The sequence below is a fragment of the Saccostrea echinata genome, unplaced genomic scaffold (genome assembly GCF_033153115.1).
Source record: "Saccostrea echinata isolate AGI-Se365-2 ecotype Australia unplaced genomic scaffold, CSIRO_AGI_Sech_v1 ptg000015l, whole genome shotgun sequence".
Lineage (NCBI taxonomy): Eukaryota > Metazoa > Mollusca > Bivalvia > Ostreida > Ostreidae > Saccostrea > Saccostrea echinata.
In genome coordinates this window covers 1,520,382-1,547,098 of record NW_026889764.1, presented here as the reverse complement: position 1 = coordinate 1,547,098, position 26,717 = coordinate 1,520,382, and the positions used below count along the sequence as shown (strand labels likewise).

At 33.7% G+C, this 26,717-nt stretch overlaps 1 protein-coding gene across 1 annotated transcript; it reads right to left on the bottom strand.

Annotated features, from left to right (window-relative positions):
* On the bottom strand, positions 1-26,717 carry LOC133187372 (uncharacterized). The gene is given in 19 exon segments (XM_061322720.1): positions 1-718; positions 1,515-1,682; positions 2,519-2,605; positions 3,106-3,264; positions 3,548-3,616; positions 3,921-4,054; positions 4,560-4,675; positions 5,367-5,474; positions 6,842-6,912; positions 7,026-7,134; positions 7,403-7,494; positions 7,681-7,760; positions 9,298-9,382; positions 9,795-9,843; positions 19,545-20,041; positions 20,625-21,674; positions 22,288-22,449; positions 22,877-24,281; positions 26,600-26,717. Coding segments are annotated over 18 exon segments (4,533 nt in total). The 5' UTR covers positions 24,269-24,281; positions 26,600-26,717; the 3' UTR covers positions 1-613.

The following is a 26,717-nucleotide window of genomic DNA, read 5'->3' as shown; positions in this document are numbered from 1 at the left end:
AAAGCTAAAAATAAAGATATTAGACCACATGCTTTGAAGAACAAATCTTGATTAAAAATAAGAGATTCAGACATGGACGGATTCCTTTCTAAAATGAATATAATGCAAGGAACATTCTGTGTTCTCCCTTAACAACAGATTTGCATCTTGACTCAGAGATTTTCATTGCCATTTTTCTGAACAAAATATTTCTACTTTTTTTTTTTAGCTGAAGTTTGTTAAATAATTTCTTTAAAAGAATTAACTTTCAAACCATTCTATAAATAGGCGAAGAGGGTGAGTTACAGCAAACAGCTAATATAATCCTTAATCTACACAAATAAAATCAAACAGTAAAATATTTTAAAATTTGAAAGGAAGTTTATTCAGCAGGCCAAAATGGTCTTTAACACTGCCAGGTGTTCTTTTTGTTTCTGACTGTTAGCTGCATGGCACCTTTCCTTTCTGAAGCTGCACTGGGAAATCAAATGAATTATGGACTGTCACAAAGCACTGATCTGTAAACCTACTTTGTCAGAATTGTTCATCTTGTAAATGCCTCTCAGAAATGTTCCTTCCACTCACAGGTTTTTTTTCCCAGTTAAATATCTAAAGGAATGATGATCAAAACAGATCAATCCATTGGACGAATCTGTAGTGTTAATCTTTGCTGATTGTCTATGCATTCCCGTAATTTGTTCTCTGTCATTGTTAGTCTCTGCTCCAACAACGAAACAGTCTGTAAAATACAACATTAAATAATCACAAAAAATAAAAATCACCGACTATTTCACATAAAGTTTCTCTCTTAATGACTTAACTAAGCATTCATATTTTTATTCCCTCCTATCAATCATTCATTTTGAAAAATAAAACAATAAGCATTGTAAATCAGTGTACCATCAGGGTAACTTCTGTAATTCTGAATTTTAAAGTGTGTGAATTGTGATGAAAAAAATTACATAGTATATTAAGTAAAAAAAAAAAAAATTCATACATGTATATAACAAAATCTACTCCCATCCACCCACCCCCACCCCCAAAAGAGAAAAAAACGGACCATTTCTCAGATCTTATAAAATGTTGCTGGCAATGAGCCTGTCTTTGGTAACAATCTCATGAGTGAGAAGATTAAAATTTTTGTAATACATACAAGTATACATGTATGTATCAGTATATGTTCCCTCAACCCAGCATATAAATAAGGATTAATTATCTACTTTTTTCAGCCAACTTGTGTATGAAGTTTATTGACTACAGAGCAATTGACAATTTGATGAGGATGTTAACACATCAACTACTGTCCCTGACCTGAAAATGAAAATGGATTAAAAAAAATGTGTATAAAGTCTGTTGACTACTAATTAGAGGATTCTTAAAGGGGTATTGGCTGAACAAGATTTAAGTTGGGTATAACAGATGACCTTTGAACCTCTGACCTGTGCCTGTCCCTCTTTTTCCCTATAGGAAAAAGATCATGTATAGGTCACATCTTCATTGTATTGCTGTGCCTGTAACTCTGTGTTTTATTTTACCTGAGTAAGTACATCTAGCTGTCCTACAATTTGCTCTAGGGTTTTGGCGAGCTGCGGAGGTAGAGCCTGTGGTTCCAGCTGCTGGGTGGTGGCTGGGCGGTCTTTCGTGGTGCGTATTGTTGGCTCAGGTTCAGAATTCACATCAATGTCAAAACTTACACCATTCTGCTGAGAAAATATAAGTGTATTTCATATAAAACTTGTTTTCTGGTGCATATGAATATAGACATGCACACAAAATTTCTTTCAATGAAATCCAAACCTTCAGTTATCTATTTTGACACTGTATAATTTTTTTGAAAATTTAACATGGCAACTGATTTTTCCCCCACAACTTTATAGCTACTGTGTGTTAGTAGTGATGCATAAAGTTGAAAATGTATGATGTAGATCAAAGTGTATTTTAATAAGCTCTTTAACTGACATATAAATTCACTCTTTTAACATACTCTTTCACTGAGATGTATGCATGAGTTCAACCAGTGTTTTCCCTTTATTTCAAAGAAAAAGATTTGAGATCACTTGTAAAAGGTTACAGGATGAGGTTTATGAATAAATCTCTGTGGACCTTATAACAGTTACATTTTAAATTTTGATTTCTAAGTTGGATTTTCATCAAATGAAGTGGTCAGTTTGACCAGTAGCCGGTTCTTATGGAAAACACTGTTCAACAACAACATATATATGTAAATTCTTATTTTAGATACTGTAGTAAGAAATATACAATTGTACATGTATTATAAATGAAATATTACATGTACTTTAAAATCATACACTTCAAGAGATGAAAAATTTTCAGGCATATAATTAAACATTGGCTTGTTAGTACTTTTCATAAATTTTAAACTTCTTTAACACCGGTACTTATGATTCAAAAGACAAAGAACATGCATGGAAAATTTGAACCTAATTAAATAATTCAATTAATATCATAAGTCATATGTAAGATACACTATAAGTCCAGTATCGGTTTTTCAATATATTGCTAATTCTACTCCCACTACCTGCTCAGGAGCAAACATAGCTGGTCCTACATCTGTTACAGGAACTGATTCATCGTCCATGTTTTTAAGCTCTGTTCTAGCATCATACTGGAAAATAATTTTGGTCTTTGACTTTTCCTCTTTCCTATCTACATCTTATCAGATTACATTTTCATGATATAATGAAAGATACTTTATTAATGTGGTCTGACATGAGCTTAATTTTTAAATGGAATTTACAGGAAAAAATTATTTATGTTTCATACATTTCTGTGGTATTAATTTACAGTATTAATAGTATATTTTAAAAGTCAGTAAATTGAACGTTTTTTTAAATACATTCTACTTTTTTCTTTTTTCATCAGAGATACTCTAAACACATGTTATTTGAGTCAAACATGCAATCTAAATTATATTTATTTTTTTAAGGATGTCAATTCCAAGCTTTTTAATTTTTGAGGAAAATGTTAAAAGTTGAAGTGCATGAACTGAAATGTGAAAACAAAAATACAAACTGAAAATTCTGTGAAAAATAACCTCAAATAAAAAAAAAAAAAAAAAAGAAAGAACTATAAACTTGCATCTTAACAATGGTGAAAAATACTGACCCCTCTTGGTGACTTTGGTTTGGCAGGTTTTTTGACAACTCGTGGGGGTATATCTGATACACTGGGGTCACATGGAGTTGTCTCCTCTTGTTTATTTTTGTGAGACTGGAGAACTTCAGAAAAATCCAGTTGATCAAAATTTGTCTTCCAGACAAGCACCTATGAGATAAGAACAAAACATATATTATCTAACACAAAATTTCAACCACCAATATAAAATGTTAAAACCATATGTACATAAAACAGAAACATTGTAAATGTTGGAATTTCTATGAGCAAGCAACTGCATGTATACACAAAACAAAAGAACCTCTCATATACATACACAAACTCTGTCAATGCCCAGTGTTGAAGTTCCATGTGATTTTCACTGATATGAAATTGACCTAGACCATATCTCTTTTAATATTAACACTAAAGTAGCAAGGAGAAAAATCCTTACTTGCTCATCTGATCCTCCGGATGCGAAATATTCACCAGACTTGGAAAAGACCACTGCTGTGCATGGACCCTAGGAAACAAAATCAAAATACTGCATTTAAAAAAAATACAACTGAATCAGGTACATGAACCTTCAAAGATTTTTTTTGCCTTTAAGTTCAGAAAGTGTCATTTTCCTTTTCAAAATCATCATATGAAATACATAAAAATTAATTCATATGGACAACAAAACCATTACTGAATTGATTTCATACATAGACAACATTCAACTGATACATGAATATGCAAACTTATTTTTTTAATGTTCCAAAGATCCCTATGATTTCACATGAAGAGCTCAGTGAGAAGATATGAGGTGTGTGTGTGTGTATTACCTGGTGTCCATGTAGTGTATAGAACAATCTACCCTCCAGTAGGTCAAACACCTTCAGTGTGGAGTCATCAGACCCCGATATCAGGTAGTTACCACTCGCATGGAACGAGAGGCTGTTTACAGCGGCACTGTGTGCTAAAAAAACAGTCAAAACAAGAACAATGATAACAGTATAAAATACACCAGTAGTTAATTAAACAATACCTATTTCAAATTAATTTCAAAGAATTTAAAATTCCTACCACACAGATGTTAAGGCTTATGCAAAATCTAAACAATTTTTTTAATGATGTCACTGTTGAGACCTATAACTTTTCCTCAAATAAACAAAGACAGGAAGTTTTACATGTTCATAATTGTGTAGAAATAATTTAAATAAGTTACTGAAGAAACCACCAAAACCCTCGACCAGTAACCCTAAAAATAGCATCTAATAACTTAAACATATTATTTTAACATTTTTATCATGCCCCTGATTTTAACGAAGAAACATTTTGAAGATATCATGCAATACTTGTGTAACGTTGTAAGAGTTTGTTCATTCTGAATGTATTACCTGTGTAATGTTGTAAGAGTTTGTTCATTCTGAATGTAATACCTGTGTAATGTTGTAAGAGTTTGTTCATTCTGAATGTAATACCTGTGTAATGTTGTAAGAGTTTGTTCATTCTGATATCCCACACTTTGACTGTGCTGTCTGTTCCAGCTGATGCAATGCATGTCCCACTGGGATGAAATTCTACTTGGTTTACAAACCTAAAGTTTAAAAATAAACACAAATTTAATATCAAAATTATCTATAAACTGCAAAATTTGCATAAACAGCAATTTCAGATTTACACAACATCTGAAAATCACTTAACAACATTTCATTCTATACTACTGAGTTACCATTTTTACAGTAATTTCAATTTCTAAACATATAACAGAGTAACATTCATTTTTACACGTAAATGCTGCAACAAGTTTGTTTATAAAAGTAAATTTTCTGGTAAACTACATTCTGAAAGCATTTAATGTTATAGTGACACACTTTTTGAAAGTATTCATCTCTAGAATGAGACTTACCCTCCATGTTCATAGAAAGTGTTCATCTCTAGCATTAACCTTACCCTCAATGTTCACCTCTTAGAATGAGACTTACCTTCTATGTTCATAGAAAGTATCCATCTCTAGAATGAGACTTACCCTCCATGTTCATAGAAAGTGTTCAACTCTAGAATGAACTTACCCTCCATGTTCATAGAATGTGTTCATCTCTAGAATGAGACTTACCCTCCATGTTCATAGAAAGTGTTCAACTCTAGAATGAACTTACCCTCCATGTTCATAGAATGTGCTCATCTCTAGAATGAACTTACCCTCCATGTTCATAGAAAGTGTTCAACTCTAGAATGAACTTACCCTCCATGTTCATAGAATGTGTTCATCTCTAGAATGAACTTACCCTCCATGTTCATAGAAAGTGTGAATGCACTCTTTGCTGTTTCTGTCCCAGATTTTGACTGTTTTATCATCACTTCCAGATACGATTAAACGACCATCTGGAGAAAACCTGAAATATCAAACACAAAACAGTTCTTTGAAACTTTTAAAATTACACTGTTTGTATACTGTCATCCAAAATATGTTTTGAACTTAGTCTAATGAAATAATTGTTGTACATGTATACATAACAAAATAACCATAAAGCACAAAGCTTATCTAACTGGCAAACCTTCTACCTCTTACTATAGATACTTTCTCATGACCCATCAAAACACATAAGGAAAGAAATAGCTTAAATCTTGCTTTCTAATTTCAATTACTAAAATATTTCATCTTTGTAAAAATACATTACACATACATTAACACATGCAGTGGGCTACATGTATTTAAGCCCTCTTCAAAAATTTTTTTGTATTCTTCATATTAATGGTTGCACATTAATTTGCCAAACTGTAATTGGTTGTCATTGAAAAATAGTCTAACGATGTTCATAAATTTTCCTATATTTATTCATTTGCCAAAGTGAGGTCCCCATTTACATCCTTTGCCTTTAAGGTTACACTGCCTGGTGACTGCCAACAAATTAGAATCTTATGAACATTAAGATGCCATGCTAATTATCTACACAAATTATAGCTTAACTGATCTTGGGCACATTTAAAAAGATATCTGTCAAGAAAACTGACCCAACCCTACATTTTACATTCTATTTATTATCTCCTTTGGAAATATCAAAATCAAAATATCCTTTACTCTAGAATGTTCTATGCAGTCAGAATTTTGATTGGAAATGTTACAGTGGTTCTTGGAGCTAAAACTTTTGAAAGGTGAAAATAAATTGTGCCAAATTTCAAAAAATTGAAATATAACAAATTTAACTCAAGATAACTTAAAAAAAAAATTTAAACATATTTTATGAAAAGTGGAACTTTTATGGAGAACATGCCTTACATTAATACATGAAAGTCTCAGAAAAATTTGCCTGGTAGTTTCAGAGATAAAGATTTTGGAAAATGTTCATGCTGAAACTGCCAAATCATAAGAATTTGCCATTTCAGGGACCATAACTCCAAAATAAGTCCACAGAATTTAATGAGTTTTGCTATATAGCTAGATCTTGCCATCCTTATCATATACCACTTAAAATGTTTTGTCTATCTGCTTAAATGTCCGAGTAATAGGCAAAAAACTGCATATCAACCCCCTATTTTCTATTAATAGTAACAGTGACTTTAGTTTTGATTGGATCAAACTGTAAAGTGGACCAGTTGTAGAGGACATGCTCCACTTTATTACTATAAAGTTTCAGAAATATCTGCTGCTTAATTTCGGAGAAGAAGATGACAGACAACAAAGACAGCAGACGCCAAGTGATGACATAAGTTCACTTGCCCCTCTGGGTCAGGTGAGCTAAAAATCTATGTAATTACTTACTTAGCACTTCGGACCCAGTTACTGTGTTGGTTTAAAGAATACAGGAATTTTTGTCTATGACACGTCCACAACTGAAAACAACAAAAAAAAACATCAAAAGATTATAGTAGAACTCAGATATTAAAATATAAAGCTAGTTTATTAAGATTAGTTTAGGGAATTGTCAATTTGTAATTATCTTTACCTTAATAGTTTTGTCATCAGATGCTGTTACTAAAGTCTGTCCATCATACGTAAAGTCCACACTTCTGACAGTGGCGGTATGTGCCTTAAATACAGTAGACTCGCCTTTTCTGAAAAATTATATGTTTTCCATTTCAAAATTATATCAATAATGCTTAAATCATACTTAATTTAACTTTACCACTATAACAATACACATGTACATATCAAAATATGATGCACAGTTGATATGCACCCTATAGGATAAATATCTGATCTGCCATTTTTTAAATAATCTGGGAATTTTTTTTTTGGGGGGGGGGGGATTATTCTAATCTTAGACAGCCATAGTAACTACAATTTTTATGAAGTAGATATTAAGCTTGCAAACAAACATACACAGTGGGAATCCACAAGCGAACGGTTTTGTCCCTAGAAGCTGATGCCACTAAATGTCCAGAGGGTGAGAACTTGACATCCATTACAGCATCCTTTAAAAAAAAAAGGTGGAATAAAAGTTAGAAACTAGTTTTCTTCACAATCAAAGTGTTGGTCTACTTAAAGAATTTAAGAAAGAGTCCTTTCTTTAATTGAAAGATTAAACTGGCATTTCATGACATGAATTGCTTGACACAAGCAGTTACAATTTTGATTTTCATTTCATAAAAAATATCTACCTTGTGTCCCACAAATCTGTAGGCTCTCATCTGAGGTTTGAAGTTCCACACCATAAGACAGGAGTCCATAGACACAGAAGCTAGACAACAAATGAAAATAATAGGTCTGTTTATAAATGTACAGGAAAAAACATACCTTGCATCAATGTTAACAAATATGTGTTCAGAGTGGCTAACTGGCAAAATAACAGTGATGAATTTAATACTGGCAAAATAACAGTGATGAATTTAATGCTCATTAATTTAAAGCTCTGACAGTCTCACATACCATAATCAACACAATTAAATCAAAACATGCTAACTAACAATATATCACAAGGATCCTACAAACCAATTATATGGCTCAACTTTGTCTAAGATAGTTGATGGTGGGACTGGGGCGAGTGCAGTTGGGTATAATTTATTACTGGATATACCTATTCACTTTTAAGTTAGATCTGCCTAGCACTTCAAACCATAAAATTCATTTGGAAGGTCTAGACTGTAACATCAAATGATCGTACATACTTGCATTTCATTACTTTGCTTAAAAAACGACATATTTTTAATAAAAAACATTTATCTTTCTGTCTGCAATTTCCAGTATCTTTTTTTTATTCTTTTGATTCGAGGGTTTGAACAAGAGAGCAGTATGGCAGTTGTGGAAAAACACAGTCTATATTTGTAGTGCATTATGAGTACCAAGGTTTACTGCAGAAAAAAAATCTATTAGATTAATTAATATTCAGTAGTCTTAAAAGCTCACAATTAGAGTAGCACTCTGCACCACTCACTGCACTCACTATTAATAATTATCAGTCAGGGTCGAGACTGAAATCCATCATTCTGAAAAATGATGGATAATCGTCTTATTTGCTAACTAAGTATTTTCATCATTTTTGTCAATATAACTTACTATCATTGTTCATCATATTTTCATTTTTAACTTAGTTCTGCTACCCAGACTGGCTATACATATTAAGAAAATTTTTAATTTACCACTGAAAGAAGAGTGTTTACACTAGTTTCATTTCATCCAGGTCACTAATTACTGCTAACCATGTGCATTAGAACATCAACGTGGAAGGTAAAAGTTGGTATTTTAGTGGTAAAATGTTGAATTTTGATAGAACTAATTCGCCGCTTTAAAATGGCTTTTAGCTCAATAAAAACATATACTGTAGAACACCATCTGGAAGAATAGTCTTGACAAAGAGTTAAAACCATAAAAAAAAAAGTAGTGCACCGTGTAAAAGTAAAAACAAGCAAATTACTATTTTGTACAAATAAATTGACAAATAACTCTTCCACTCTTATCTTTGCTTGAGAATTCTGCACTGTCAACATAATCAGTATTGTAGTCATATGTATTTGTGAAATAAAGTTTGTTTACGATGTTATCTGTCCTTTTTCGGTTGGTGGATCTAACATTTTTCAAAGAGAGGTAACGCAATTTTCTAGAAACACTCTAAATTTTATGACCTTTTTTCATCATTTTCTTAAAAATGATGAGCTTTAGTCATAATAAAAAATTTATTTTATGATTCGTAATCTTCATTTTGAGAATTATGGATTTAAGTTTCACCCCTGACTGATTATATCATTTCATCTTTGAAAAATGAATGATTGACATTTTACCAAGCTGCTTCATGTTTGGGTTGAAATCCAAACTGCATACTGTGTCCCTGTGTCCTTTGAAATGCCGCTCTAGAGACGGGTCCTCCTGAAAAAAATTCAAGTACAATGTAAACTAAATTTTTTTGTGATTTATTTCATGCAAAATTATTTCTCTTTAGTTCACATTTTTAAAGTAAATGTAAGATGAACACTTATGACTGTAATTCAACATGTTTAATGTCCAATCTATGTATTCAATATTCTGAGGAATGTTCCATAGGTACCTGAATTTTTATTAGGAGCAAATAAAGCCCTCAAACCAAAAATCATACATCATCTTTATGTTATTATACAGAGAGAATCAGAGAGGGTAGGATTTTTCGTTCTAGGTTTTATTTGCTATTCACTGATAAAAATGCAGATGCCTGTGAATGTTCACATTGCATTACATTATTTTCCTAGTCGACAGCAACATTAAATGATAATTTGGTAAAACTAATACTATCAATCTTACTCACCAAAACAGTTGCCATTTTAATCCCGTACTAAAAACCGATCGATTCAGGTCTAATCATGCACAATAAATTCGAAATATGGCGGGTAATGTTTAAGGGAGTTAACTACGTCTGCGTTACATTGTCACAGTTTCGACATTTCAAATTATCTTCAATTTCAATTTTTCGGGAGAAACACTACTCGTAGAAAATTTGATCCCTGTTTCTTTCAATTTCGATGAAAATATGTCAAATTTTGAAGCTTCTGGTATCTACTTCCGGTGCAATATCATAACATCAAAACTTATAAGGTGATGAAATATATTTCCGGAATACTTAAAACTAAACATTTGAGGGTGGGATCTTGGTTGTCACTGCACGCACTATCTATATCTGTTATACCACGGTTGGACAAAATATCAACTAGTGCTTCAACGTATACATAATCAATGTTTAACATGATTTTCAAATACAACCCAGTGGCGGATTTATAAACAAAAGGGGGGGGGGGGGTAGAACTATATATAAACCATGGTTCCTTCTTTGAAAAGAAATGATTTTTTGGATAATATGGTGTAAATAAAAGGCTTTGTTTCTGCATTATTGCAAGGCTTCTTGCAGCTTTGATTACACATCTTCGCTTGTCCCTGGTGTGACGAACCTAAAACATTCGGAAATATAAAAACAAACTCCGGACAGTTAAAAAAATATCTGGCGGACAGTTAAAAAATTGCAGAAACCTAAAAATTAGTTTTAAAAAATGCGGAGAAGTAATATGCCCTTCTAAAGATTTTGTAGACCAAAATTATGTGTTCGTAGTAATCATTTTTAATATTCCTTGTCATGATTAATACAGGTAGTGAGAAATATATTTTAAAACTAATTTTTAGGTTTCTGCATTTTTTTTAACTGTCCGCCAAATAATATAATTATATATAGACTAGCTTGCTGCTTTGTTAGGTTCTACATAAACGGTTGTTCTTCGTCTGTAACACTAAATTTCAATTTTAGAAATTTTCACTTTTATGTGAAGCTTATTTTCGATTCTTATAGTTATAGTTTCATTTATTAATCTTTGTTACGGAAAACCGCGAAAAAAATTTCCACTTTGGAAACGATGAGCTACTGATAAACTGATAGTACAGTTTAAGAAATGGAAACTATACCTCATTTTTGTGTAGTTGTTGCGTTATATCTATTTTCAATGTGAAAAAAAACATGGTTAAGAGCTAATTCAAATTCCTACCCTATAGCCTTACTTCTTCAACTTTTACGTATACCTTTCATCTCCTGACCGCATTCCGCACACTTCACAGCAATTCACTAACTTATATACCCTTGGGACAGTTCATTTCCAAGGGATGTCAGGTTATTCCATTTTCATGAGTGTGTTCTATTACGTTTCACAACGCACGCCTCTAATATCGTGCGTCCCGCACGTCAAGCAATTAGAATCATAATATATATATATATATATATATATATATATATATATATATATATATATATATATATATATATATATATATATATATATATATATATATATATATAGATATATATATATATATATATATATATATATATATATATTTACATTATTGTATTTATTTATTTATTTATTTATTTATTTATTTATTTTTTGCAAGATATATTTAAAGTAACTATATCTGTTACCAACTGCATAACAAACATGCAAGTCCGTTTAAAACCCTAAGAGCAGACAAACATCTGTATGTCATTGTGAAAAAGTGCAAAAATCAAACAGTTAATCATTCCAGATGTCCTCCTCCAAACGGTCTAATATCTCACCATCCCTCTGAAATTTTCTAGTGACCCTGATTATTTTCTGATGACTCTCTCCTGCCTTGACTGCTGCATCAGTTTGCGTTTCAGCATCAACTTTCTTAGCTTTCTTCTTACAGCAAAAACAGTGCTGATCATGCATCCAAAGGCGCCTTTTGGATATCGAAAACACTATATCGCTCGGTTTCACTACCCCTTCAGTTGTAGGCAAGTCTTTGGTCACGGTTTCTGAGATATAAGTATTTCTTAGCTTAATCCCTGGTAAAACTGGAGATGTCTTCTTTCGGTGTGTCCTCCCAGCTTTTAAGTCCACTTCTTCAAACAGAAGTTCACCAGGACCCTCCTGCCAATCTTCTTCATCATCAATCCGTCTTGAAGGAGACTTCTCACCTGTTGGTTCAATGGATATTTCATTCTTGTCAGTCGTTTCTTGACTAGGGTGTAATCTTTTCATATGCCGCACTAGCACAATCTTCTTGCTGAAAGCTTGGTCTCAGCGATCACATTCAAATTTTCTCTCGTTGATATCTGCCATACCACAATCCAGGAGATGTTTACTCCACTCGTCCTTAGTTGGTAAACGAGTAAGGCAAATGGAGTACAAAAATCCGGGTTTTCTTGGTCTAACTTTGGTCAACGGCATTCTGTCATGTGATCTGAAATAAATACAATCACATTAAACTCTGTAATCAAATTCATATTCAGGATGCCAAGCAGGCCTTCTTCTTTGTCTACGATCTGAGTAATTTAAGCTAATTCTATTTCATTCAATTCTGAGTTTCCTAACAATTCCATCTGAGATTCGTCACGGTCAATTTCAACACCAGTACCCTGATCTTGAACCTTTGAAACTATATTCTCAATTTCCTCTCTAAGGACATGAGTCCCATAAGGTCTTAACCTAACTACATGTACAATAAGTGTTTTTATTTCGTTTTCCTTTTTTATTTTGAAAGTTACATCAGAATGTTGTTTTACAATGAGGTAAGGACCATACCAGAAACTCATAAGTTTAGCCGATTTCCCTATCCCTCTCTGTGGGAAATATACTAACACTTTATCACCTTCTTCAAAATTCTTTTTCACCACATTCTGATCGTGGTATCTCTTTTGGCGTAACATACAGATTGCTCTGTGATTTGCGTGTGTTAGCATGAGCTTCTTCCAAGGTTTTTCGTAGTTCCCATACCCAATCATGTACATTGGTAGGCTTTAATCTGTTTGGAAGTCCATACATGATATCAATTGGGGTAGCTGTCTCTCTTCCCATCATTAACATATTCGGAGTATAACCCGTGCTTTCATGCAGAGAGGATCGGTGGGCCATAAGATCATATGGTAATTTCTTATCCCAGTCTTGCTGTTAGTCAGAGATATATGCGCTCAACATAGTGGCTAAAGTTTTGTTAAACCTTTCCACCGTGCCGTCTGACTTTGGGTGGAAAGCTGTTGTTCGAGTCTTTCTGATACCAAGTAGATCACACATATCTTTGGAGAGCCGACTCTCATACTGCCTGCCTTGGTCTGGTACACCATATTACAGAAAAATTGTTCTAATAGAACTTCTGCCACCGGGTTTGTGATTCCATATTTTTCAGAGGATATGCCTCTGTCCACTTGGTAAAATAATCAGATATTACGATAATATACTTGTTGCCAGTTTCAGTCTCTGGAAGGGGCCCCATTATGTCACTGCATGGCTACACGTTCCATAGGATAATCAGCTTGGTCAATCTGCATATGTGCCTTTCCACAAGAGCGGACTTTTCTTTTACGGCATTGAGGACATCCTGTTACATAAATTCGGACTGGCCAGTAAAACCTTTCTCTTACTCTAGCTAGAGTCTTTGCAACACCTATAAGTGTCCTGAAGTTTTAGCATCGTGACATTCTCTGAATATATCTCTTTTCTTTCAGATAAAGGTATCAATACCTGGTAAATAATCTTACGATCACCTTCCCACTTTCTACAGAGTAAATCATCCTTTACTTCAAGGAATTTATATTGTGACCAAAGTGACTTAATAAAGTAGCTTTCATTTTTAATCTGGACATATTCTGGGCGTTCTTTCTGTTCCACCCATCCCCTGACTTTCTTCAAATCGGAATCATTCTCTTGAAGACTTTGTACAGGAAAATTTTCATTAGGAACAGAGTCTGAGGTTACTATCTGTACATTTGCTGCCTTGTCGATCTCTTCTTTACATCCACACTGACGACTGTCGGACATGGTATCTACTCGAACTGTCAGCATTACTGTGTTTGGCACCGGGTCTGTGAGTGATTTCTATAGGTCATATATGTACTAAGTACTTCAATCCATCTGGCTACTTGTCCCTGAGGAACTTTAAAACTCATTAACCATTTTAGGGCACTATGATCAATGCGCACTATATGACTTTTTGATCATAGAGATAATGTCGGAAATGTTGCATGCAAATACAAGAGCTAACAATTCCTTTCTGGTGACACAGTATTTCCGTTCACTCTTGGATAGTGTTCTACTTAATGCATACAATATACATGTAACTCTAGTCTTGCTGTCTATATCCTGAGACCGCTGCGCCAAGTCCCACTTGACTTGCATCCGTATCAAGTATATAAAGGGCAATGAGAAGTTTGGATGTACCGATATCGAAGCATTTGTCAAACACTTTTTCAGTTTATCGAAGACATTTTGACAATCAGACCTCCACTTGTACCCCCTTCCTTTTTATGGAAGTCGAAATAAAGGTTTTGCAATGCTAGAAAATCCATCTATAAATCTTCGGTAATAGCTGCACAGGCCTATAAAAGATCGTACCTCACTTACATCAATTGGCACCGGCCACTTTTCCACAACAGCTACTTTCTGGGGATCTGTTTGAACTCTTTCACCAGACACCTTATACCCAAGAAACAAAACTTCCTTCCGTTTTGCAGCTTTGAGTTTTAGACCTGCACTGGATTCTGGTTGTTTGACCAAGTAACTGTGGAGGAAGCTGATGAAGCACACCTAGTGTTCTAGGTAGAGCTTGTTGTCAAACGTGTCTCGGTAAGAACTGGTTGTCTTATTGTACGTGTTGTACCAAAATGCGGCAGCTTATTTTCTGTATCCTTCAGTAAAGGTCGATCTGCGGTCTGTTTATCTTTGTACAGTGTACAACCAGGCTCTGGATAGTTCATGTGTCCAACTGCATAGCCTGGGGTTACTTGGTGTTCTATAATCTAATTCATCTAAACTGTTGTCTGGGTTTTTATACATAAAATATACTCCGGAATCTGGTACCACTGAAGACTTGGTAGTCTGCGGAGTAGATCGTAATTTTTCTTTTTCTTCTCTGAGTTATTCCCTTCTGGCATCTATATTATTAACAATACCTTCCTTTTCAGGCATAGTTATTTCTCTTATCGGGGATGTCAAGCCTATCACTGTATTCTTGAAGATTGTCTGGGACTGACTAGATATGTTCATCCGTCTAACGGTCACATTCTCAGATGAATTGACAAGAGATATAGCTACCAAGGCTCTTCCACTATCCTGAAACTTAGCATAGGGTTCAATCAACAATGTATCTGTGGTAGTTTTGGTAGGTCCAACACTTGACCATTTCTGGGAGGAATGGATATGGTTTCACACAGACTCACACGAAAGCAACCGATATTTCCTTGTAGTTCTAATTCATAGAGTGTTAAACAGGGAATACTTAAAATTAGAATAGTTCTTGTGATAATTGAATGAGTATGCAGAATATAGAAGCTGAGCTGTACGCTGATCTCAGTGCAATTGATGCAAAGAGAGAATTCGAAAAACTGAGAGAAACATTAGATAGGCCGAAGTGGACGCCCCAGGCTATAAAGTCAAATGATGTTCCAGACGCCAGGGTAGATGTTAGAGAGACAAACCAGTAGAAAATAGTTCATATGAATTGATGTCTTTAGCAATCATGTTTTTCACCTCTTGATCAACGAATTCCGCAGAATGATGAGGTAACCTTTTGGGAGGTTGCTTGGTTGGTTTTTCTCCTTCTGTATTAATACGGTGCTTTAATTATCAATGACGTTCTTCCAAAGTCGTCTTTGCTCTTTGAAAAAAAAAATTGACTGAACTTGATAAGAATACTTTTCACTTTTGTCGCCTGTTCCTCTGAAAGATCAGTTTTTGTTCTATCAAATAAATCGTTCAAATGCTCAGGAAGGGTTTCTTTGTTTACCCCAGGCATAATAATTTTCAAAGAATTAATGCATTTTCACTAAATAATCAATAGAGCCCCGCCCTAACACCAGAACCCCTGACCCTGGGGCCACGAAATTCACAATTTTGGAAAAGGAACTTTTGCCCATCATAACTATGCATTTCGTTTATCAGCTTAATACCCAGGAGCAGAGGATCGAGAAAATTTTAAAAGAATTTAATACATTTTCACTATATACCCAACAGAGCCCCACCCTAGCACCAGAGCCCCTGACCCTGGGGCCATGAATTTCACAATTTAGGTAGAGGGCTCAATGCTAATTACAACCATGCTAACAGTTTGACTGCTTGATGTCCAGGAGTAAAGAAAAAGATTTTTAAAGATTGCATTAATTTTGATGGTTTTAGCCCATCCCCTCAGGCCCCAGGGGGCAGGGGTCATGAATTGCACAATTTTTGTTCCCCTTCAGCCATAGATGCTATATGCCAAAATTGGTTGAAATTGGTTCAGCCCTATCAGAGAAGAAGCTGAAAATGTACAAATGTTAACACACGATGTGTGACGAGGGACGAAAAGAGATAGCAATAGGTCACCTGAGTGACTCAGGTGACCTAAAAAATATACAAATGCAAATTACTCTTGATCTAGGTTTTCTTTACATTGAATCAGATATAGCTTCATATCCCCTGTGAGAAACGTCCATATTCGGCAATGATGGCTTAAGTTGGTAACTACTGTGGAATTAGGCAATATATTTATTGACCATGGGGATTAATGGCAAACTTCTAAGACTATTTATAATATAAGGTACTGTTTTGTGATTTTTCATTTTCCCATTTCTTTCAAAATCAGTAGAAAAAAAGAATGGATAATCATGGTAATTGCAGATATATGGGAGAATGAAGAAATGTGTTAGAAGTTATAGGAGCCTTACAAAGCAGTAAGGCTAATATAAGCTGTGAATTAGAATGGTAAATTCTATTTATCACATCTATCTTATATTCAATGCACATGTATGTTTTGCTGTACGAGTGACTCAAGTGACCTAAAACTTTGCTTTATCCATGTTTGTCCTTATTGCTGAAGATTTTTTACACTACCACCTCGTTTTTTGGGCAACTTTTTGTACACTACCCCCCCCCCCCCCAAAAAAAAAAAAAAAAAAACCACATAAAAATAAAAACACAATAGTGTAAAATAAAATTATTCATTTATTCCATATATCATGGATACTCTCTGGGAAACTACATACAGGATGTTACATAAAATTTAGTTATAATAAAAAAACATTTGTCTTCACATAGCAATCATTCATAAATCCATGAAATATATAGTACACAAAAACAAAACACAGTGTTCAACTTGTCCTTTGAATATCAAATGATGCCATCAATTTAAGGCGATTCATAAACTAAATGATTCATTTGAACACCAAGCAACACACATAAAAAAAAACTATATTTGATCTGAAACAAAATTTATGAACAAACAAGATTTAAAACACTCCACAGTTTCATAATTTCCTTGGTTTTATGAGTGACATAAATACATGAGAATCATGATTAGATGAATATAAAGTTGACTGATACACAATAGGACATTTTTATAAATACAATAAAACACCATTCAATAATGAATTCATACAGCACATCTCGTATAATTCACTTATTGCCCCCTAATAATGTTCTGCAAGTATCCAACAGCAATTTAACAACACAGATGTAAAATTCAACATGTCAGAAATCACAATATTTTAAAATTTTTCTCTTGAAGATATCTAAGATGTAACTGGTTGAGAGTTTACATGTGATAAAAGGAACTAAATACTACAGGCTAAAATCATGTTAACTTACAAGAACAGTCTTCTGTGTAAAAAGACTATGTACGAGGGTCATTCAAAAAATATGTAGACTTTTGTTATAGCTTTTTTATTTAATGTCATGAGCACAGTCAAAATGGAGTAACCAATACAAACAATACACTGTACAATATCCAATAGTCATATCTCTAATAAATGGCACTTAGACTAAATAAAGTTTAAACCTTAAAATTTGGTATTGGTATATAATTTCAGATGCCAAATTCTAATGCCAGACATTGCTTTGTTCAAAAGAAATCAATTTCAGAAGACAGGGAGTCCTCTTGAAAAAAAGTAAAATAAGACAAGAGTGAAGGACATCATGAAGCAGGGAAAGGTGATATAATTTTATTTTCCACAAACTCTGAAAATGCTAGAGGAACTAGAAAATATATCACAAATGTACTGTTCATTTGTATATATAAATGGCAAGGACAATTTTTGAGTGATAGAAACTTTGAATCTGGAAAGTGATGTGCATTTCACTGTATCGGAATGTGTGAAAGCCGATTTACAGGTAAAAAATTTGAAACACCAACAAACTAACTTATGCTACTCAAACAATTGTTAGCAAACTAAGTGCCAGTGTTAATGAGTATATACTGTGCTACAGACCATATGAGAAATGACAAGGGAGAGTAATTTTGAGGAACTTTCATGACATTGTTTTTGATGTTTCCATGATTAAAATGTTGTTGAGAGAGTGCTCAGTGGTGACAAAATATGTTGATTTTAAAATTAAGGAGCACAAGATTCATTTAATCATATGGAACGAAACTTCACAAAAATACTGTATGTGTATTTTAAAAAAAGCGGGCTTCATATTTTAGTGGCTTTGGCGCAGACAACGCTGCGCTAATTCATGAATACCGCTAATTTAAAAAAATAATTTATAAATACAATATTCGGCATGGACATGTATAGCGCTAATTCATGATTTCGCCAACAACTCCATACCCAGTGATTGCACTGAATTTTGAATACGCCAAATTATGTACACTAATTGTTTTTACATTTGAAAATGTATTTATCTTAAATCTTGTAAAAATAATATATGAAGTGTGAAATTGTCTACACATTGTTTGAATGACCCTCTATAAAACTAAATACTGCCCAAACTCAAAATAAAACTGTACATCTGTACTTCAGGAAGAAATCCAAAACAAAAATTCATCTACTTGTCAGAGTAAAAATAGTGCATAATTCATTTTAAATGAGAAAATCTCTTTCAAATTCAACATTTACAAAGAACGCTTAGAAAAATGTATCAATTTTGCTGTCAATCAGAAACAAAAACAATGATATAATGTCTCTCAAGTCAACATGGGTATTCAACAGAACACATTCTTTATATCATGTGCTAACTCATAACAATGAAAAAAATCAACAAATCAAAATAAAATCCTGTGTTAAATACTGAATAAAACTGATGCTTATAAAATGGTATTGATCAATGTAAATTAACTTTTGAGATAACTAAAGGAAATGATGAAATAAGCCCAACAAATACAAGTATATACATAAACATGTACATACTTGATATGCATTAACAAAAATAAATTAAATTAGGGTTTTAAGGTGTTTCCTATGCATGTTTTTATTGCCACATTAAGCATCAATGTTCTCTCTAGACTTCCAATGTCTTATATTGGTTCTCATTCTAGGTCTCATCTTACCTGTATTTCTACCTGTATAAGCTGCATAAGCCTGAGGATTACTACTCCCACTGATCTATCATGACAAAATTACCAAATAAATACACTTAGTTGCACACACTTGATTTTACAATTCATCAAAACTTCAAATCCAGACAGAGCTTGGTGCACTTGTTTTTGTTTAAAATAATTCTCAACTACAGCAGTCATACCATCATTCAACAGATTGTCAATAACAGACTAAAGACAAAATGTACTTCACTTAAAGCCTGGCCAATACTATTTTGCTTTAGCTATAATGAATCCATCTTTCTTCACATCCTCACTTCGTCCATCCCATGCATAATCAAAGTTCATCTTCATAAAATCCACAGCTTTCTGGAACACGACATCATTGGGTTTACCCAATGACCCCTTACGTACACTGATAGATCCCTTGGCCTTTATTACTCGTTCTACTTCCTTTTTCACATGGGGGGAAGAGAAACAGCTCCATAATGCATCAATGGCGTAAAAAACTGGGTACCGCTTGGTGCTTTCTGGCGGGGACACAGCGATTTCATAAACAGCCTGTGAAGTTTCATTACTGTATACTTTATCATTACAGAACCCTGGACATATGCTGGACTTCTTTTTCCAGTCTTCACTCTTCACATCAGGTTTGGTGTGGCTGATCAACGGCAGCCAGTTGTCCCAAGACAACACACTAAGTGGTCCCATTACAAATTTTGTTACAGGTGCAGACTCCCGTGGTAACTTCTTTACAGGTTTGGAAACCTACAAAACAGAATAGAAGAAATTATACTCTGGTCAAGTTTACCGTAATACTTTGTTTTTCAAATGAATTTCTGGAAACTACTGTTCATACTGTAAATAAATTTCAACTACAGTACAGATGTATCTCAATCTCAAGCCCTACCTTAGTGGTATATTTGAAAATTAAACTAGAAATATGTCCATACTACATGAATGCCCTGCCCAGAGTTGCAAAAGTAATGCAACATGAAAAGAATTGTACCTTGCTCTTTGTTTAAGATTAGGGTAAATGAGGAATATTGAGGTCAAGGTTACAGGACAGTACTGGACAGGCAGACTGAAGACAGACATGACAAACATATACATGTATCTTGGCCATATTCATGGCAGGGTACAAACAAATGTGCCATAAATTGTGGCAGCAAATAAAATATTGTAACATGGTTCACTAAAAGCTTTCATTACTCATTTGTAACATTTAAACTTTACCTTTACAATGATAGTTATTTCCAGTGACTTACCCTGGACTCTGTACGTATCATCTGTAATTTTGTCTTAAATTCCTAAAATTATTATGAAAAATGTATTTTGAGGGAATACAAACCTTTGGTGATGCTTTCTGTGTCTTCGGTGTCACCTTCTTCGGACTTTCTTTCCTCTCACTTTTCACTTTGGTTTTCTCTGGAGTTTTGGATTTCTCAGTTTTCTTTGACACCTTTGTCTCTTTTTCCTGTTTCTTGGCGACTTTTTTCTCGGTCTTTTGAGTGTCTTTTACTGCTTTTTTAATGAGATCTGCCTTTTTGCTGTTCACTTTTGGTGGTACCTTGGTTTTGTTGATTTTCCCTGATGATTTTTTAGCTGCTGGTGAAGATTTCAGTGTTTTGGGGGATTGCACTGGCTTCTTTTTTTTGTCTTGTTGTCCTTTAGCTTTGATTTTTATCACTTTCTCTTCTTTTACTCTGTTAGCTTTTTCTTTGGTTTCTGGTTTTGTCTCTTTAGTGGGTGTTGGCTTGCCAGCTGGTCTGCCAGCTTTTTTCTTCTCACTATTTTTCTGTGTTTTGGTTGGATTTTTTGAAGGTCTACCAGACTTTTTCTTCTCTCCATCCTTCTGCATTTTCTTTACACTTTTATCACTTTCTGCTTTCACAGTTTTCTTAGCAGTCTTTGGTGAGGTCTTAGAGGGGTTAGTATCCTTTTCGGCTGGCTTTTTCACTTTCACTTTCTCTTTTGACTTGGATTTCAAAAGTTCTCTTTTCATACCATCTTCCTTTCCTGGCACCTTTTCATCCTTTTTCATCTTTGTCCCTTTGTTTAAAGGTGAAGTCTTAGCTAGAGTTTTCTTTGCTTTGGACAAAATTTTAGCAGATGGAGAATTCTTTAACTTGTTAGAAATTTTGAGGGGGGATTTCTTGTCAGTCTTTGTTTTTTTTGCAGGTGGCCCATCATCACCCTTTTCTAGTTTAGCCTCCAACTCTAGAGCTCTTTTTGCCTTCTTTTCCTCTTTTTGGGCTAGTTTTTGTTCCTTGAGCATTGTTTTAGTTGATTTGTTGTCCTCTACACTTTTAAGTGAACTAAATAACCTTTCAAGTTCTAAATCTAACACACCTCCCCCCTCTGAATTCTTCTTAGCTTTCCGTACTTCATTTTCGTAACTCTGCAAAAATCAATGAAATTAAATTATTCACTTTTACATTACAAACTTAAAACATGTAACTTTCTGATTGTATTATTTACATGGTTTACCACTTCAGAACAACACCCATGCATCTTTCAATTCAAATACTCCTAATGATTCCTTAGTCAAAAGTCAACTGATTCCTGTCACCTTTCCTTATCATTTTACTAAAATGTTTTTCAAACATACTCCAACTAAATATATAAAGATATATTACTCTTATCCAGCATTTTTCTGTTATCATTTAATATTTTTTTATCAGAGAAAAATCACAGAATTAACAAATTACTTAAATTGTTCCTGAAATCAAAATACAATACAAGACACTAAATGTGATAAATCTGTTTTTCCTCACAATAATAATCTCATTGAAGAAGGGTTGGTTAACAAATGTAGGAAAATTACTTTCAGAAAATTTCTACATTTTTAGTATACATCTATATAAATCAGCCTTTGGAATGTTTCAGACCATAAAACAAGCTCTACTTAACTCCTCTCCATTACTGAGGCATTATATATCATGTGCATAGTTTATTTTATTCTAAAGATCCAGTGTAAGTTGTATCGTACACTGAAATAAGTAGTGTGATACCTTTAGTAACTTTAAGCTGCCTTCTCGTAAACATATGGACATAAGAGTGTCGTATGTAAAACTGGCATTGTCTATACGCAGATGAGCACCTCCTGTTATTTTTGAGATCTGTTTGTAGAAGTCAGACCTGTATCCTACCTGTAGACCATATATCCTCACCCCCTACAATACAAAAGGGATATTAAGTCACTTTTAAATTTTCTGCTCCTTATAAATAACTTTGTACAAATTATAAAATTTAATGAACAAAGATTCTCTACTCAGTGAATTAATTTTTTTCCTGCAAAATAACTTCCACTGTCTGTAGAACAAAACCAAGAATAACGATAATCTATATTATCTCTATATCATAAACTATTATTCTTAAAGATTGATTGATTGTATGTTGTTTAATGTCCCACTCGAGGATTTACTATCTTAGTAAATAAAGTATCATAATAAATAAATCCATTCATTAAGATGTGTAGGAATCTGTGAATTCAGAACGGATTAAAACCAAATTTTGTCAAGATAATGCAAAAATATCTGATAACCAAAATCAAAACTTCATAAAGTTAAAAATTATCCTGATCTAATTCATGACATGTACCATTTCCTTCAGAAGGGCTGCCTCCTTCCTCCAGTCAATGTCATTGACAAACTGCTCATATTTATAGCCCGGTTCATGGGGATCAGAATCTCCTATGACCACCAGACTTCTTTGACTTCCTGGTGTCCATGACAATGCCTCATGAGTCTTCCTTAAAACTAGTTCATAACACTCATCATCATCCCCACCATGCGTGATGGATAAGTTCTCAAAGAATTTCACCACTTCTTCAATACTGGCACCAAAGTCTATCCATTTGATAAGATACCTGTCATGACTTAGGTCATAATAGTCACCATGTGCCATAAAAGCGAGACGTATGCCTGGCATGTCTGTCTGTAATCGATTGACTAGATCCCGAATTCTCTCCCCTGCCTCCTCCATGTAGCTATACATAGATCCTGTCGTATCAAAAGAGAAGACTATTTCCCTCAGTCCTCCTGGGACTTTTCTAGGAGTTTTCATTGGTGATGAGCCTCCATTTGTGCTAGACTCTGGTTTGCTTTCTGTTTGATTTTCTGACTTTTCTTCTTCATTGTCTTTATCTACACTTTCATCAGTTTCTTGAATTGCATCACTTTTTTCATTCTCAGCATGTTCCTCTGGACCCTCTTCAATTCTTGTTAATGGCGGGTCAGTCTTTTCATCATTATCTGGTGTGTCTAATGAAGTTAAATATTCAGCAACTTCAAACGCAGAAGCTCTTGGCTGTAGACTCCCAGTCGTGATTTTGGAAGCCCCATATGTTTGAGAAGAGCTTTCATCAGAAAATTCATAAATTACATTTGAAGCATCAGATGGCAAAATTAAATCATCAAATTCCAAATTTGTTATTTTTCCAACAATTGAACCAGATGGGAGTTTCTGCATTTTCTTTTCTATCTCTGAAGCTCTTGTGCAGCTTGGGTCTACCTCAATTTCAAGTGTTGGAGGGAGAATTTCTGTCACCTCTGAAGCCAGAGCCTGAGGTATTTCCTTCTCACTCTCTGATTTACTGGTTTCTTTTTCACTTAATTTTATGGTGGGATCCTTTTTCAGTTTAGTAAAATTGGTTGAAGGTGAAGATTTAGAATAAAAAGAAGGGACAGAAAACGAGAAATCAACATCATCTGATGCTGGTTCAGTAGGTTTTAATGTTGGAAATCTGGGCATTTTATACTTCTTTTCTGGTGACTTTTTTCCCGGCGAGGCCTTCTTCCTAGGTGAGTCTGTACAGGATATTTTCTCTAGTGTTGGTGGCAAGTCTAATGAATCTACTTCAGTTGTATTCTTCTTTTTCTTCTCCATTTTCCCTTTAGCATTTTGTACGGTAGTGCTTGTGCTTTGCTTCTTTAGTTTTGGAGGTTTATCTGTGACCGGCGCTTGGGAACTTCTTCTTTTAATCCCTGGCATCTTGATTTGTTCTCTACAGAGCAAAAAATTCAAAACTCAACATTGTGTCATGAAATTGCCTGATTAGATTATTATACTTATGAGAACAGATATTGTATGGGAAATTACTAATCAAGAAAGGATCAGGACTATAAGCTTTGATTTCCTTCACCAAGGACATTTTGTGCCTAATTCAGTTGAAATTGGTCCAGTGGTGAATGTAAAAAGTATTTAGTTAGAATAATCTGTGTCTAAAGCCTTAAAGGGCAACTCAATTTAGATTTTGGGAGAGCAAAGTTGCACTAAAAATAACTACAAAATTCAAACAAGCTGTTCTGTGCAAGAATAAACCAGTGAGAGTTATCTGCCCCTGTTTAGTTTGCTACACTGTGAATAAGAAAAAAATGCTTTCATTAAACCTGCAGGGTTATAACTTGCTAAATGTAATGACTTCAACTTTTCTATCCTCAACTTCCTTTTTTTAATACCATTATCACCTGCATATGAAGTTTAAGTCTCCAAGTTGATCTGATACACAAGAGCATGTTCTACATATGAACAATTTCTAAAATGAGGCAAGCTATTGAAAAATAAGTTGATGTAACAGTCTTGTTTAAAGTTAACATTTCACAAATTCTATGGTTGATACAATGACTCGTCAGCAAATACAATCTATCATTAAACTGAATGTTGAGTGATGTTTTTCATAGTACAAATTGTTCAACCATTATTTTCACACTAAATTGTCTAAGGATTTTTCTGTCTGCCTGATCATAACAAGGAGCACAAGATGGGTGTGACCAGTTGACAGGGGATGATTACTCCTTCATGGCACCTGATCCCACCTTTGACATTTTTAGAGGTCACTGTCTGCTCTGCTCCAAATTTGTATTATTTCAATGGACTTTTGAACTTGACTTCATATTTCACATTAAAGGTGCTTAGACACAGATTTGAACTTAATATTATCTTAAATTTTCTGTATAATATCACGACTTGTATATTGCTATAGCATTTCATACGAAAATATAATTAAAAACTTATTTTATTTGGAAATTATTGGAACTACGAATTCCGGGACGCGTTTGATTAACACATCTTTGCACTTAAACAAATTTTAATTTTATCCCTAATATTATTCAAGAAAAGAAGCGATTTTGTTATGTATTAATGAAAAATATTGCATCTATAATCCAGGAAATTCAGAGTAGAAATGTTCGAAATCAAAACCAGCTCACCAGTATTGTCAGTCCGTGCTCTGTGATGTGTACATAGTTTAACAAATTGAACACACCCGTGAAACATATTAAACTGTTTTTGTAAACAGGGCACGAGCTCTTTTATTGTTAATGTTTACAATTCACCGGGTGTGTTCAATTGTTAAACTCTGCACACACCACTGAGCACGGAATTACAATACTGTGAGTGGGTTTTGCTTTCGAACATTTCTACTCTGAATTTTCTGGGTTATCGTTTTAATATTTTTCATTAATACACAACAAAATTGCCACTTTTCTTCAGTATTAAGAATAAAATTAAAATATGTGAAAGCGCAAGGATGTGTCAATCCAACACGTCCAGAAATTCGAAGTTTTAAAACCTTCGAGATGAAATAAGATTTTTATTATATTTTAGTATGAAATGATATAGCAACATACAAGTCATGAAATTATACAGAAAATTTGAGAACATATTAACTTCAAATCTGTGTCCAAGCACCTTTAAAATCTCAGCCATTCTAATTACAATATGTATATATTTTGTTCAAAAATATTTAAATAGATTAATTTTAAACAGATGAGAACCGAGGCCTATCAATATTTAAATACTGATCTAAAGGGGTATACTGCATATTCTACTGTTTTCTTTTATTTTAGCAACACTAACAGGTTCAGTCACAGCATTCAGTATTATTGTTTACAGTTATATTAAAATACAAACTATTCAGACTTGGCATGGTCAAAATTCCAATGATCTTTTAATTAATTTTCTAAAGGACTAATTTTTTGTATTAAAATTGAAATATAATGTGTAGAGGCTGCCCTAACCTGTGCAACTTATTTTTTTCTCTAGATAATATAGTTCCTGATCCAAAACACACAGACCTGTGATTAGAATATTCTAATCTAGTAATAACTACAATATTTAATAAACAAGCTTTTAATCTTTTATTTCATATAACTCAATTTTCCACTGCATTCAAATCATTTATTTCTTTCAAAATGTACCATATTCATATATGAATTATTGATGATATAAGGTGCCCTGTTTTCTGCAAATCATATTCTCCTAGTGCAGCAAAATAAGTTTAAAGTATTAAGTGTGCACAAATAAAATAATATCTATACTTACTACAGTCTATTCAGCTGTTCATAGTTATAAAAGCTACCTTAATTATTATTCTAAAAGTATTTGTTCTCTCTTGTTCGGGCACATGCCGGACCGACGCTTGCACGAAAGTAACACGCAA